The sequence below is a fragment of the Cetorhinus maximus genome, chromosome 4, assembly GCF_964194155.1.
Source record: "Cetorhinus maximus chromosome 4, sCetMax3.hap1.1, whole genome shotgun sequence".
NCBI classification, from domain to species: Eukaryota; Metazoa; Chordata; class Chondrichthyes; order Lamniformes; family Cetorhinidae; genus Cetorhinus; species Cetorhinus maximus.
The window spans coordinates 124,228,187-124,244,014 of NC_135882.1; the positions used below are offsets into that span (position 1 = coordinate 124,228,187).

A 15,828-nucleotide genomic window follows, 5' to 3' on the forward strand; every position below is an offset into this window, starting at 1 on the left:
TGTTTACATACATGTTTTCATGTGAACACACGCACTCACACCTGGTTCTATCACAACAACTTGCATTTATATAGCATCTTTAATGTAAAAAGCATCTCACAATACTTCCAAGAGGAAAAAAAAATCAGCTGACACAGACACAACTAGAATATTAGGAGAGGGTGCCCAAAATACTAAAATGGATTAACTTCACAGAATATTATTTAATCACTGCAGCACAACTAAACTGCATTCAAATCATTGTGATTCATTGAAATGCAGCACACATTTTTATCTTTAAACATAATGGACTACAAAAGCATGATCTTCCTTCACCTTATAATGAATTTCCTTGATACCAACAGAACACTAGCCATTCTTGCCACACTGTCTACTACAAATTGTGAAAAAAATCTCCAATGTCAGTTCTAAGGAGATGTCCAGTTATGCACTCATAAAAAGTGAACACAGATGTGTAAACCGAAATCTGAAAGTTATGCTTACAACAAAACAATCCAAGAATAATGCTTACACCACCTAGAAGCTAGAAGATATACAATCAACAACAGCATTTACACTGGTGAAAATAAAGGGTGCAAACTGCAAGACTATACATTTAAAGAAGAAAAATTGCATTTATATAGGACCTTTCACGGCCACAGCACATCTTAAGCATATTACAGCCACTGAGGCACTTCTTGAAGTGTAATCCCTGTTGTAATGTAGAAACTCAACAGTCAATTTGTCTACAGTAAGCTTGCACAAATAGCAATAGGATAATGACCAGGTAATCTGTTTTTCAGATGTTGATTGAGGGATAAATATTGGCCAGGACACCAGGGATAGCTCTCCTGCTCTTCTTTAATATAGTGCTTTGTGATGTTTTACATCCACCTGAGGGGGCAAACATCGTGGTTTCATGTCTCACCTGAAAGATGAAAATTACCTGCATGAGGCAGTTGACAGAACAACCTCCACATACGTGAAAGAAAGAAAGCTTCAGCTTTCCAAAAACCCTAAATAACAGACTTACTATTCACACCCTTGTAATGGCTGAGCATCCATTGCTCCATTTCTGCAGCAACATTACCTCAGAGCAGTGAAAAAGCAACTCTGAAAGAGTTATGAAGGATTTTGAGAGGGTCAGCAATGAAAAATCATTTCCACTGGTTAGTAAATCATGAGGGTAAACATTGAAATATTGTTTCCACTGGGTGGCAAATTGTTGGATGTCAGCTTGTGTTAGTTCATAGAACCTTGCCTCTAAATCAGACATTTGTGGATTCAAGCTCCATGAAAATCCAGGTTCACGCTTCAGTTCAATACTTCAGATGTGCTGCATGACCAGGAGTGCTGTCTTGCAGATGAGACCTTAAAGCCAAGTCCTATCTGTTCATTATGTGGGCACAAAAGATTCCACATACTATTTGGAAAAGAACAGGAAATTGTCCTAGTGTCCTGGACAACATTTCCTTTCTCAGCTAAAAGCAGATTATCTTGGTCATTCTTTCATTCTCTGTTAGTGAGAGTTTGCTGCGTGCAAATTGGCTATGTGCTCTAGTACATAATAAGTGATTGCATTTATTTAAAGCACTTTGGGATGGTCTGAGAACATGAAAAGTGCTGTAAAAACATGAGATTATCCTTACTTGAGCAAGTGGGCACTGATTGAACATTTTCACAAGTAGAGAAAAGAAGAATATTGGATGATATTTTCCCATTCAGGGGTTATTACCACAAGTGACTATTGAGGCAAATGCTAACATGTCATTTAAAATGGTTTTGGAAAAATACCTGAACAAGAATATATAACGGCAACAGGGCAACAAAAGAGGAATTCGGAAAAAAAGCTCCAACGTAATTGCATCAACACAGGAGCAAGGGGTTGAACGTGTTTTTTTATGTGCTGCCAATTCCATGAGTTTAATGCCTGGGACAGAAGTAGTATCAAGAGATTTTTTCTTTCTATATTGTGAAAGGGACAGCACCTCGCGTGGCAAACATCAGGAAATATCCAGGACACTATAAATTACCCAGTTTATTAATACAAATTCTGAGCAATGTAATGCTCAACTGTTGCAGTGCTGCTGTCAGCGTTCTGATATCCATCCGCAATGCACATGTGGAAAATTCCAGCGCACAAGGAACCAAAACGGATTGCCAAATTGCTTCAAGTAGAAACAATTTCACAATTTTGCTGTAACACAAATTATTTGTGGAATTACCAAGTTCAATAATTTTACCAACAACCTCGGTGGGAGCACAAAACAGGAAATGCTGGCATTTTCCACAAAATTTAATCAACTTGTGGAATTTCATCCCCCTAGAATTTTACTTTAAAATATATTGAAACATAAAAAAGTAAGTACTGTAGGCCGTAACACAAATGAGATATTAGTCAGAAAATGCAGCAAATTGAAATGCTATCATTCTACCAGACAACAGAATCACTATTTTTCTTACCAGCGTTTCTGATAGGATGAAAGCCATGGGCTGAATTTTCCCAGCTCAGTGGTGCCAGGCTTGGAAGGGGGAGAATAACAGGGAACTGCAGGAGACAGCTCCCTGGCGCATTCCTGCCGCGAGGGAATTTTCCCAGGGGTGGGCTGGGAAGTGGGTTGGCTGCCCATTCCATGAGGTAGGCAGTCAATTTGAAAAGTTAAAGCCTCAAATAGGGCCTCAATTTTGCAGCCTCTTGGCCATTTTGCCAATGGCAGAACAGACACTCCCCCCCATGTTTGGAGGCCCCTAGCCCAATGGATATCACTGCACCAGTGGAGCCTAAGGCTCCAAGCCACAAAGAGGGGTCTGCATTCACAATCACAAGCAAGACTGATCGAGCAGAGGGAGTTTCACATCGCTCCAATTCACCTGTAGATCTATATGCTAGACATTTGATTACTTGTGTGGTCGAGTGAGCTCGCGTTCCCCAACCTGAATGAGCAGCGCCTAACACCTATCAGTGGGACTACCATGGCTCAAGAGCTACTGGCCCTCGGATTGCTGCCAACGACATCCAGAGTCCATCTGTAGTCCTTAATAGGATGGCACACTTGGAGGCAACCAATTATGAGTCCAGTTCCTGGATTACTGTGACGCCAGCCTCACTGCCAGCATACAAGGACTCGGGATTCCCATTTGGACCCAACGTCAGGGTTCTGTAGTCCGCGGAAAAATTCTGCCCCATATGTTTATCTAGATCGAAGCCCAAGTTTTCCTTACTATAAAGAAACAGCCTATCACTTTTTATAAAATGGTTCTTGTGGTTCTGACATTATGTAAAAAAAAGATGCCAACTGAGGACTTTTTATGACAGATGGTAATGTAATCAGTTGCATACACAAGATTTTTTTTGATTGATTCCAACCATATGCTAAAATGTACTCACTTTGAAAAGCTTTGCTTTGCCAGACAAGGGCTTTAAAACCATCCGTTCTATTACATATACAATTTAGTTCTGATACATATACATATTGGCTACACTAACACCAAATTGATTTTATTACAGGAATAAAATTGAAAAAAATTGTACACACATTGTTATTTCTTATTCCATTAATATGAGGAATCTAGTCATTGACTGTGTCTGCAGCATACGGTGCTTAAACCATGAATACACTTGCTTTGTGCAAAATTTTTCTCATCTGATTTCATCTGTGAGAGACTCTCCCTGGAGGATGGGAAGAGAGAACCAATTATATCCACAGGCTGACTTCTCAAAAAAAAAATGAAGGCATCTGTTTCATGCCAACAACCTCCACATGCAAGAAAATATAACTTTGAAGGCATCTGCGTTCATGCTCGATAGTCACAGATCTTGGGCACCATTGTAATTGCCCAGCTGCAAACATGATTTTCTGATTTCATCTGCTGAGCGTTTGACCATGAAAGCAATGTAGCAAACCAAGTTTTAAAAAGCCTTCGGGCAACTCAATACCAATTAAACACAAAAATATTGTAATTTTTCTTTATACTGCTTTGGTCTGATGGATCCCACCAAACCTTCCTCCTCATTTCAGAATATTCCTACAAGTAATTTAATTGTACCTGTACAGTTCATTGTTATGATGATTATTTTAAGCTGCATTACTAATGCAATCAGTGGACTCGAGCAGTAAGCTACCAAGACATTACTTGAGCAAGTGCTCTCCAGCTCAATGGAGTTTGCTATTTCAGAGGGCATTTTACTCTTCAAAGTTAATTTATCATGCAGTGGGTTGCATTAATATTTTTCATCACCTTTCAACACCTCACATCTTTCACTTTATTCTTTAAAATGAAATGTTTTTGTATCACTAAATAAAGTGTACAGGCTTTGTGAGTGAAAATCTTAATAAAATACTTCTTTCAGAAAAATTGGCAAAATTTATGATATTACAGAATTTATAAGCTATTCAAAAGATGGAAAATTAAAACTTGATTTACCAAACTGCAGATGAGAAAAGGAGCACCTATAACTGGAAACCTATAATATTTCTTGGGGAAATGAGATTTCAGAATCAGCTGCTTTTACTCTCAGCTCCAATTGCGCTAAGTCACAAAATTCAATAAAATTGTGTTAAGATACAGTAGGCGAATGCTCTAAGACACATGCTACCCATATGCTTCCAATAAGGTCAGAGCAGAATCCGTCTTAAAAGCTGGAGCATAAGTATGAATGACACTTTTAAACGGAAGCTAAATAAATAAATAAATAAATAAATAATCCAGGTACCTACTTTCAACCTCAGTATTGGCATTGTTAAATACATTATTTCAAACAAATGATAGTGGCATATTGTGCCTTTAAAAAAAAAAGGTGCTGCCACCACCTTTATATTCTCTCCATCATTATCAATAATTGGTACAAGGAAAATACCATGAAGAGACAAGTTACTATCAAGATTCTCTATGGATATATTCTTGGCCATTTTGAAACTCAGGCGATTTAGACCAATAAAAAACACTTTATTTATAGTTGGGGGGGGGGCGTTCACTGAAATATTCAAAATGGAACAGATGTGTCAGTTTAGCAGAATAGCTCTTCAAACTTTGCACAAATTGAAAACAGAAAACGGATTGCTCTTTCTTTTATCACATTCATTTTCAATCGACACTTTTTACCCTTGAAATAATTTGCACATGGCTTTCATCTCAGCAGCACCTGCTGATCAAACAGAAGCTAAACAATTTCATGAAAATCACACAAACCTCAGTCTCGAACATTCCTAAAAGTCGTCCACATATCAACAATTACAAGACGGATAATTCAGGTTGGCCAGGATTACATTTGGCATTAAATTTCCATCTTCACTCTTATTGCACAATAAAACACAAGGAATGATTAAAGAAGCTTTAAATTGTTACAAGGTGGCATATTTGTATCTTGAGTAATGTAATACCCTTGTTTAAATAATAACCCCCTAGGAAGTATCTGCAAACATCAAGTGGGTTGTCTAAGGACATAAAAGGTCAGTTACAGCAATATTTGTGTACTGTAACCATTGAGATCCTAAAATATCTCACCACACACCGAGCCAGTCACAAACACAAAATGTCAATATGCTGGGAAGTAATGGTTTCTATTGTCTCAACGTATTGACTAGTTGTAATTCTTTTCTAAAATACAAATATTTACTCCATGCAAAAAACAGATCTCAATTAATCTTTTTCCCATTCCATTTTTTGAATTGGAATAAGCCCATGTAAATGTTTTTACATGTGTTGTACAGTGTTAGTGCACTGTTACCCATATTTAAACAAATCCACACTGGTCTCTTCAGCTTCACTAGCAGACAATATAACAGAGCGAGTGCTATCAAATATATGCCATCAAAAATAAAAGACAAAGGCTTTCTGCCTCTTCATTCAAGAGCTTTATTGGTTTTCTGTGAGAGGCAAGACTATTTTCAGGCAATTTACACATAATGAAATAGCAAATCAAGTCATTACCCTGACCATATTCTTTAGTATTCTAATGGTTATAAAGCCACATCAATAAATAATCCTTTGTTCTCCATTATCATCTCCCAGTACTTAGTTCTACACTATAGAAAGCAGTCGAGATGGAATGCTAAACCCAATTAAAGATAACGACTCTGGTAATCTCACCTTTAGAAGTCCTGCAGAAATGGTTTAGGCGATGTCAGATACTGTCAAGGCCGGGAATGATACCTAACCTTGTCAAAAGGCAGCTTTTCTTCAGTGTTAATCTTTAAATGTAAATTCACTGCCAGCAAGAGGAGCAGCAGATAACAGGTTACATCTTCACTCCCAGCCTTATCGACTTATGCATCTCCTCCAAATACTGAAAGCACCTATTCATGGAGATTACCTTCTGGCAGAGTGCACACCAGCACAACGGGTTTGTATTCATTAAACACACTTCCTCGGCTTATCTAAAATAAAAGGCCCGTCATGATGGCACATTGTGTGTGAAGGGAAGGCAATGTGCATTAGAGTGATTACAATATCAGCTCAGCCCAGATGGATCCAGAAAAATAAACAGAGGGTGTGTGAGAAGTTAATTGGCAACTCAAAGGGAAAACACGGACTGAGGATTATAGAAAATGGACTCCCGGCCAACTGCAGCCGGGCAGGACACCTGTCACCTGGTGGAAAGCTGCTCAAATTGTGAGAGCACATTGCCATAATGTGAGTGGAAAAGCAGAACTGTAATAAAAAAGGAGCTGATGAAAAGCTTGGCACCACTATGAATATGGCAGATAAAAGAGGTCTGTCACAAATCCTCAACTAATCCAATAATATGGAAGCCTCATTGATATGACTGTGGACACGGCAGACTAAAATAATATTCAACTGAAAAAGTGACCTTGTGAGAACAGCTTTTCCCCAGACAAATTATTTCCTTGAATTTTAGGATTATAGTCGCAGCTTTTATTATAAGAAGCTTTTACATGTATTGCCAAAAACATTAACCTCAAAACGGAATGAGCATTAAAAATATTAATGTAGTTATCATATGGCCACATTGAGTTTTGCTGAAAACAAACAAGCCCATCCTAAATAATCATTTTCTAGTAGTATTGGAGAAATCATCGACAGCAACTACTCATATTTCATTTCTTTGACCCTAATCTATAATTAGTGTGGACTGACAGGTGCAAACCCTCTACACTTGCAGATGGCTACTGAAGTTGGGCAAAGTGGCTTGTTCTGTTTGAACACCATGTAAATAACCCTATCTAGACTTAGTATATACAATTACCCATAACAAATTAAACTGATGTTTCCTCCATTATATAACTACCAAACTCAAACCTAACCAATATGCTGTTAATAAGGTATATAAAACAAATTAAAAATAAAAATAATGTAGCAGTATTAAAATAATCATCGGCATGTTTTAATCACTTAGAAAACTTATGCACTCTTGCCTCATTTTATAGAAGTATAAAAATATGAAAATTAGATAAGATTTGCAATAGCATGTCATTATTATTAAAGCTTAAGTAACAAGCAGTGTTAATTTCTGTGCCTATAATTTATTTCAAAATTCTCAAATAGTTGCATACCAGATCTACTTCACAGATTCTGTAGTGATTACAAATCTATACTGTATAGCTACTGTGATGGTGAAATTTGTTGAAGAGATATCTTTCTTAAAAAGTGGTAAATGTCAAAAAGTATATTCACAGATATAATCCTGGAACAAATATTATGTTGCTGTGTTCTGAAAAAGCACTAATTCCAACACTGTATTTTCACTAGGGGATGCTGTTCCTTCTCCTTCCTATAGTAAATTCTGGACCCAATGACATCATTGTAGTCTGCACTGGCTCATAACATGTAGTATTTACATACATCAAAATTCTGTTCAGTGTTATATGGCACAGCTAGAGTTCCAGCAAACTACAGTCATCTCATTGGATCTAAAATTCAATGCAGGGAGGACAAGAAATATAAGTTTCTCCCTCACAGGGGAAAAACTTCAATGTTTTAATACATTTCTCCAGCCAACAGTGTTTGGTGCACCAACTATTCAAATTTTATAAAATGCAAAATATCATGTGATTCATAAATTTAAGATAAGACAAAAGCAAATTTACCTGCAATGATAGTGTAGTGTGCAATTTCTTTTACATCTCACACTCATGAAAGAAAGACCAGTAAATGATTGCTGCTGGTGTGTTAAGATTAGTGTCCTTTATGTAATTGTTTCTTAAAGTTGAACAGTTAAGTGATTAAGTTACTGTAGGAATTGTCACATCGTGAGGATGAAATAAAGGCCATAATCAAATTTTATTTTTAAAGAATGTGTGCTCTTTAAATATATTGTAAATGTAAATATATTTCAGGTAATAACATTTAGCCTCATTGATATGACTTTGGACACGACAGGCTAAAATAATATTATTTCTGGAAAACAAGGCCCTAATATTTTTATAGCGCTGTGACCTACAATTATTTTATCGTCCAGAAAAACAGAAACAAACTTCATTGAAATGTTCCGGGATGCGACAGGTGGGAAACAGGCTTCCTGTCCCAAGCCGCCCCCAAAAAATACACTTGGAAATTAAAAGAATTCCTGTACTGAACTAGATGTTCTTATATACAAAATAGGTGAATTGGAGTTAATTTAAGTAAGGCTTTGATTAGGCCAAACAAAGAAAAGCTACTCATTGGAAACAGTTGAATAGGTAACTAGTCAAGAATTTCAATATAAATATTCACTAAATTTAAATGTCATGCTGTTTCCAGTAAAGTGTAAATAAGACATAGCTGATATGCATTAATAAAAATATGCTCCTGCATTTGTATAAACTAATGTTCATATTTTGCCAAACCACAATCACCAATTGCTTATTCACATGTATCACCTGCTCGGGATCATGAGAACTAGCCTCCCCAAACATGCAAGTTCTAAGTCACCTTTCATTTAACTGATAAGGCATCTTGATCACAGCACATGACAAGTTCCCACAGAACAAAGGCCAAGCTTTTTAATTGAAATCCAAAGCTCAAAACAATATATTAACCTTCCATTTAACAACCAAAAGATCTCCATTAATGAACTGCATTGGGAAAATCATGAAAGTGAATCAAAAAGATGAAACTGTCAATTGTGACAGCTAATGTTTTCAAATGCAAAACTGCAGATGCCAACTTTCTTTCAGTTTAAGCTGCTCGCAAGTGATGTAGTCACTGAGAATCTTAATGAATTGGGCTTTGCATTGAATGCTTTGCATTTAGAATGCATCTCTTGTATAAGGGGAAAACAGGACTTGACAGGAAAGGGTGGCCAGAGCCGACTGTCCTGAAACTCACTCTCCAGGTTGAGCTATTTTCCCTCTTGCCCCATTCTGTTATTGCTATATCACATAATTGTAGCCGTTCCAAAACAAAGCCAGATGTAAAGCTTCCTAGATAACAGGATTAAGTGCCGAAAATAGACCAACAAAAGCCCATCAACAAGCAAGTTAAATACTAGTTAATAGATCAAATCACTACAAAGATCAAACGAATGAATTGAGGATTCCTGCATCATATTTCGTCATTCTTCCAAGAAAATTGACTTTCTGGTTTTTGGAAAATTCAAATATGAATGAGACATTTGTTTTGACAGAAGGACGAAGGTCAAGTGAAGACCCCGATTGTTAAAGGTAATTAATCTAAAAGTGCACAATCCTGTTCAGTCTGACTAGACGCTAGAAATCTGTAAGCTTTTTAACATAATTGTGCTGTACAATTTCACAGTTGCAATCAATATTTGGTGCTTTATGTCTCTTTCTTCAAATATCTGGGTCAATGGTGTAAATGTACAAACATTGAACGCATACTTTAAATCAGATTTATGCAAATACGCTTACGAAAATGATTAAAACAAATGTTATTGCTCAAAAAAACCCAAAACGTCGTTACATTGCACTCGCTTAACCAATAACTTGCTGCTTAAATAGAAGTGTTAAATTAATACGGGGGGGGGGAGAATATTAGTAATAGCGGAACAAATGCTACAAATCACACTTACTTTGATAAGATCCAGAGATTCCAACCATTCGCCTATTTATTAAATTATAGAAGTTCCAGAGCTCGGCCACAAAAACAGAGAGGAAGGAATGCAAGTTTCTCCCTGCAGCTAGGCAGATCCGTCCACATGAGAAACTCAGCGCCAAAGAAAATGCTGCAAACTTCTGATCTCCCCAACAAGAAGGACTAATGCAAACTTCAGGGATAAGGAGAGATGATTAAAAAAAAACTGTTCTGCTTTTTTAAAAAAATACGAACGAGTTCTTCCTTTAGATACTTGCAGACCACCAGGATCACGATCGTCACGATGTCAGAAGACAAACTCCAGGCAGCCGCCCTCCATGGATGTGCACGGCCGGAGAGATAGTCTCGTTAGCAGCTCGCAGTTGAAATGAGGAGAGTCCTGTTTGGAAAGCAGCCTGGACTCTGGAGCTGGTTACTCACTGCCCAGGTGCAGAGTGGGTGGGGTTTAGCCAGGGGGAGTTGAAAGAGGTAGAGCAGACATCTGTGTCGTGAAGGGGTCAGGAGGTCAAGTATATGTTAACAATAAACTGGCAGAGTGTCTCTTGCTCTCTCTCCCACTCTCTTTTTGCGAGCTGTGTGCATGCAGCTTGATCTCTGGTGCTGCTTTCCCAAGCCCGGCTGCCGAGAGCTCAGTGGGAAGGGCTGCTGCTGCATTCGGGCTCGGCTCAAACACTCTCCTTCTCTGCCATCTGCTACAGCCCAGAGCTCCTGGCTCCTCTCCCTGTGTCTTATCGCGATCTGCTATTAAAACGGGACTTCCAGAATCCAGCTACACTGAAATCTGCATCATAATCCCCCTTCTGCTGGCTTCTTTCCAGTCTATTAGGTTTATTTCCCACCTCCCTCCCCCCCCCACCCCCAACCACCACCTCTCGCCCTAACATTCAGCTAGCTAAACGATACGAAACACAGCTGCGTCGATGCTACATTTTCCGTTCTGTTTTTTTTTTGCATGCACAATACAATGTACGGTTTTAAAACATGAAACTTGAACTGACCCTAATCGTATTTGCTACATTTTCTTCTCTGTGTAGAATATGCGGGTTATTTGCACAGTACCTCAACTACATGGGTCAGATGAAGAACTCCACCAAGGTGCATTCAGTATAAAAGCTGATCCTGCTTATTCTTCCAGCGAGCAGGGCCGCAGCTCGGGCGGTGGGAAGCGCTTGGTTTTTTGCCGTTAGCGCTGGCTCGGAGTGTCTGCACGCAGGATGCAGCTCTCGCCCCGCCTGCCAGGGGAAGCCGTTGCCCTCGCAGATCCAGGCGCTCAATCCCCACCTGCTGGGCTCTGCCACCTGCTCCAAAAACAAGAAGAAAATAACACCCGTTGCTGCCAACTCGGGTCCATCTAGACAATATTATTCGCAACACAAGGGCCAACACCCCAGCTGAACTGACAGTGACTTTAACTGTCTTCAGGTCCTGAAAGTACCACACTCCTTGTCTTACACGGTTACTTTAAAAGTAATGAGCCCCAGTAATACCTCCCAAATAAAATAGCAATTTTTAGATTGTGCTGTGCATTTGTAGGTGATATTCAAAAAGCAAAAAGACATGGGGCGGAATTTTCCGTGCCCGCTGGCGGTGGGCATGATACGTGGTGTGAGCGGACAATATGGCACGATTCAGTTTCACGATGGCGGGAAGGCAGGGCCGCGATTGTCCGCTCAGCCCGCCGATGGTGGGCCACGTTTCCTGCCATCAGTAGTCAGGAACCTGGTTGTAATAGATCAGCATATCGTTATCAGGCCACTCCGCCAGGCTCTTACACTCCCGCTGGATCGTCCGTCCGCGTCGGTGGGAAAGCACATCGACGTGTTTCACAACAGAACAGAGGCGACGTGCACTTGGGGGCCTTCACTTTGGGGGAACTGGAGGTGAGTGAGCAGCAGCGTTTTCCACAGCTCGCCAGGGCCGCCTGTTGCTTTGCAGACTTCAGGGGCACCAGGGGGTCGGGCTTAAGTGCCACTCTGCCTCGGAGGTGACATTTGAGGGTTAGGAGGAGCGGGGGGGGGGGGGGGGGGGGGCAAGTGCAGCCTTGCCATTGAGGCGACTGGTGGTGGTGGGGAGGGGGTCAAGGGCAGCCCTGCTGTTGAATGTAGTGCACAAGCATTTGGGGTGGGGGGTAGGATGGGTGACAGAAGTGGCCATGCGTTCAGCAAACCTCCATAAAGTGACCGTTCCTCTGAAACTGAGACAATTCAGGCAGAGCCACATTCCACGTTGATATGATCGAGGACAGGCTCCTAGTTTATCTGCCCAGTCAAGCAACACAGAGGCATCAAAGTGCCAACAAGTTATGCAGAGCTCCTCCTACCCCCCAACCCCGGCACAGACTGTAAATTCACGAGCACTTTAGTGGACTGCAGAGCAGTTGGACTGCACACGTTGTACAGTCCTTCACTAAAGCTGGCCATGGAGCAGTCACTGCTGGAGGCACTCATACCCTGTTGCAATGTCAGCATCCCGGTTTGGACAAATCTCCCCATGGTTCAAGCTAACAGGGCAGCCATGCAGCGCACTAATCTCTGGCCATCCAAGTGGTGGCCAGCACTCTCCGGGAAGCATTAAGGGGCCGTCACACTTAACCAGGACAGGTTCTTAGTACACCCATGCTAACCACGTGTCTCTCTTTCATCCTGCAGGAGGAGTACGTCAGGATCAGGGAGCCTGGTGAGCTAGCTGTATGCCTGATGGCCTACAGAGCACAAAGACGATGAAGGAGAGAGTGACTGAGGCTCCTAGCTGCGCAGAGGCAGGAGCAGCAATCTCAGGGAGAAGAGGCGGCTGGGACTCCTGCACACGCTACCCAGGAGCCACAGCAAGCCATCGCTGGCCGGCGCCTAGCAACACCCAGAGTCTATAGACGCTGCCTTTCGTTCCAGCAGATGACTGAGAACCAATGTCACCGAAGACATGCAGTGAGGACACTCCATAAATCTTTACACAGCCTCTGAGAATGCCTGACTACTGCCTGGCCGAGGGCAGCTCGCTTGCGCTCTGTGATCAGGGTCATATCATAGAGGCGCAGCCATAAAACATTTGAAGCATCTGATGATTTGCCCACCTTCAGCACCAGAGCCCTTCAGGAGCTGGTGCACAGCATCAGTGCTCACAGATGCTGAAGAGATGGGGGCCAGCCCCTCCATAAAGGTGCTGAGAGCACACAGAGAGAATGAGAGAACTCTGTGGTGCCTGCCCACTACATTCTGGCAGCAATGACCAGCATCGCTGAGGTGCAGGCATCAGTAATGTTTCAAGGGAGTGTGAGGCCAGACCATCACTTTGGTCTGAAGGCTGCACAAAGCACAGGGAAGAGACCTTGGACTGAGACATCTGCCTATATCTTGTGCAGAAAGGTTGCACATCTGAGTGACAAGAACACTGCTCATTAGAACAAGGAGCCATAGGCAGGGAAACATTCTTAGTAGTTTATTGACAATAGTAAACAGTATGTACAAGTGATTAATACCCGTGCTAAGGCTGTGCAACTAATTCTCCTTAGCATGTTCCGAGAGGCGCTCTGATACAGCGGCACCGGCCTGGAGGCCGCATGGAGGCGGACAGCGGCAGCCCGGCGAGGACACCCAGCAGCGGCTGCCCTTGCTTCACGCTGGTACTCACATGGCAAACAAGAAACTGATGAGGAGTTTGATGCTCGCTGGGTCACGTACTTCAACAAGCCTGACATTGATGCTTGGGAGCTCAGAAAAGGAATGAATACCCTTATCGGATACGATCTCGTACCTGAACCCAAAATTCTCGATGCTGCCCTGAGAGCATGCCGTAGATTAAATGACCTAGCTAGTGCAATCCGCATTCTAGAAGCAGTGAAGGACAAAGCTGGCCCTCACAAAGAAATCTACCCTTACGTTATTCAAGAACTCAGGCCTACGTTGACTGAACTGGGTATTCCAACTCCGGAAGAGATTGGTCTAGACAAACTATAACATTATACTTGATAGTTTTCTGACCTTCGTCCGTTGATTGTACATGATGTAAGATGCAACCTAAAATATTACTTGATTGAACATTTGAAGACTGTTCTGTTAAATGTATTATGTCTACCTGTGAACTTAACTCAATAAAGAATGGGATGAAAAAAAAAAATTCTCCTTAGCCATCCTAACACAGCCATTATGCCTTGGTGCTCCCTGGACATCCACAGCAGAGGTGGAGGCAGCTTGCTGATGGTGACCCCTTGTCTGTGATGACTTTGGCGGGCATCTTCCCTCAGGCTGAGACTTGGAGGGTCCCAGCTTGCTTTTGGAGTCCTGTTGTGTGGCAGTGGCACCCTCCTCGGCCTGTGGAGCTGGAGCTGCGGAGGTCACAGGAAGAAGGGATTCGGATGGGCTGGACCCTCTCAGAGTCCAGAATTGATGGGCCTGGAGTGTGCACCTGTGGACTCTCCTCCCTATGGGTGCCCGGGGCCCCAGGCTGACTCATTGAGGAGAAGGGGTAGCTGAAGTAAGCTCGAGCTGCCCGGCATCCTTCTCGTGTATACACTGTTGGAGGCCAACTATGGCATAGTGATGGAGTTGAGTCTGCGCAGCAATGCAGGAGCAAAGTTCCGGAACAAGGCCTCCATGGTGGCCGCCATCCTACCAGTGTTGAACTCGGTGCATTGGCATGCTGGCGCTATCACCTCAGCCTGAAGACAAATGGACTCCTCCATCGTTCCTTGCAATCTGAGGAGTGCAGCAGACATCCTTCCCTGTTGTTCCCAAGCTTGCCTTTGCAGCTCCAGCAACTGTGACATGACCGAGTCCAGAAACTCATCATCTGACTCAGGCTCAGCAACATTCTGGCCTCCAGCAGTCCTCCGAGTGCCGGATACCTGGGAAGTCCCTGCTGCCACCTGCTGTGGATCAGAAAGTGCGATGTGCTCACCAGATTGTGATCCCGAGGCTACTCTAAAGCTAAACCGACTCTGTTGGCTGTTTGGCAGATGTGCCTGCAAAAGTGAGGAGAGGTAATTACTACATGGCAGTGGCCTGTGAAAGAGGACACATCGCTCACAGCATGGTTGTCTGATGGATGTTGCATTGTTGGATACTCACTTGATAGAGCAGCACCGACCTCACCTTCAGCACAGGACTGGTCCTGGTCATTGCTGACCAGCTGGATGGCTCTGTTTTCAAAGTCCATGAGGACCTTGAATTCAGGCATTCTTCCACCTGTCTGCGACCTCACTCTCTTGTTATATGCCAGCTTGTCCTGCATGGATAGAGATGGAGAAAGTGTAAGCAGGACACTTGCCAGGTCAAATGACAAATATGCCTGGCTTGTGTGGGTGTTGAATGGCCCATGGATGGGATGAGGACAATCCCGTGAGTGTGAGAGAGTGAATGGTGATGTGCCTTGCACTGGTAGTGACTGAGGGCCCTGTGGATGTGCTGGGTTTGTGAGTGTGTGCGTTCAGAGTGATAATAAGAGTGACTTACCCTGGCAGAATGGAGAAGATCATCCATCCTCTTGTGACACTGGGATGTTGTCCTCTTCTGAAGGGTGTTGGCACTGACCACTGCTGCCACCATCTCCCATGCTGGATTGGTCACATTGTTGCCCATCCTGCAGCCAGAACGGGGGTACAGGATACAGGCAGGCCTCCACAGCATTCAAAAGTCACTCAAGAGATCTGTCATTAAACAGGGGGGCTGCAGTCTTCTTCAGTTTCAGGGCCATGTCTTCCGTGCAGCAGTGGTGAGCTGCAAGCACTGAGGTGTATGTGTGTGGCCCCCGGTGTGATGCAGCAGCTGGGTGATGGCAGGCAGGCGAATGAGAGCCCGCCCGCCATGGAAATGGCGTGTTTCCCGTGAGTGCATATATAATGAGGTGGGTTTGGGATGATAT

At 42.5% G+C, this 15,828-nt stretch overlaps 2 protein-coding genes and 1 long non-coding RNA gene across 9 annotated transcripts in view; 2 read left to right on the forward strand and 1 right to left on the reverse strand.

The window, feature by feature from the left end:
- Positions 1-11,265, reverse strand: part of runx1t1 (RUNX1 partner transcriptional co-repressor 1) — an 87,740-nt gene extending 76,475 nt beyond the window's left edge. For 2 of the 7 annotated variants that reach the window (XM_078540739.1, XM_078540731.1), the window contains exon 1: positions 9,950-10,715. In XM_078540739.1, coding sequence (XP_078396865.1) covers positions 9,950-9,977 — 28 coding nt within the window. In that variant the 5' untranslated portion in view covers positions 9,978-10,715. Of the gene's footprint in view, positions 1-6,069; positions 6,327-9,949; positions 10,716-11,031 lie in introns of those variants that run through there. The other 5 variants (XM_078540737.1, XM_078540734.1, XM_078540732.1 and 2 more) reach the window with 5 other exon arrangements.
- LOC144679863 (uncharacterized) overlaps positions 9,131-15,828 on the forward strand; it is a 40,158-nt gene continuing 33,460 nt past the window's right edge. The window contains exon 1 of the long non-coding RNA XR_013576434.1: positions 9,131-9,581. This is a non-coding gene — a long non-coding RNA (uncharacterized LOC144679863). The remainder of the gene's footprint in view (positions 9,582-15,828) is intronic.
- Positions 13,482-14,085, forward strand: LOC144679359 (cytochrome c oxidase subunit 5A, mitochondrial-like). The gene is given in 1 exon segment (XM_078539726.1): positions 13,482-14,085. A coding segment is annotated over 1 exon segment (444 nt). The 3' UTR covers positions 13,926-14,085.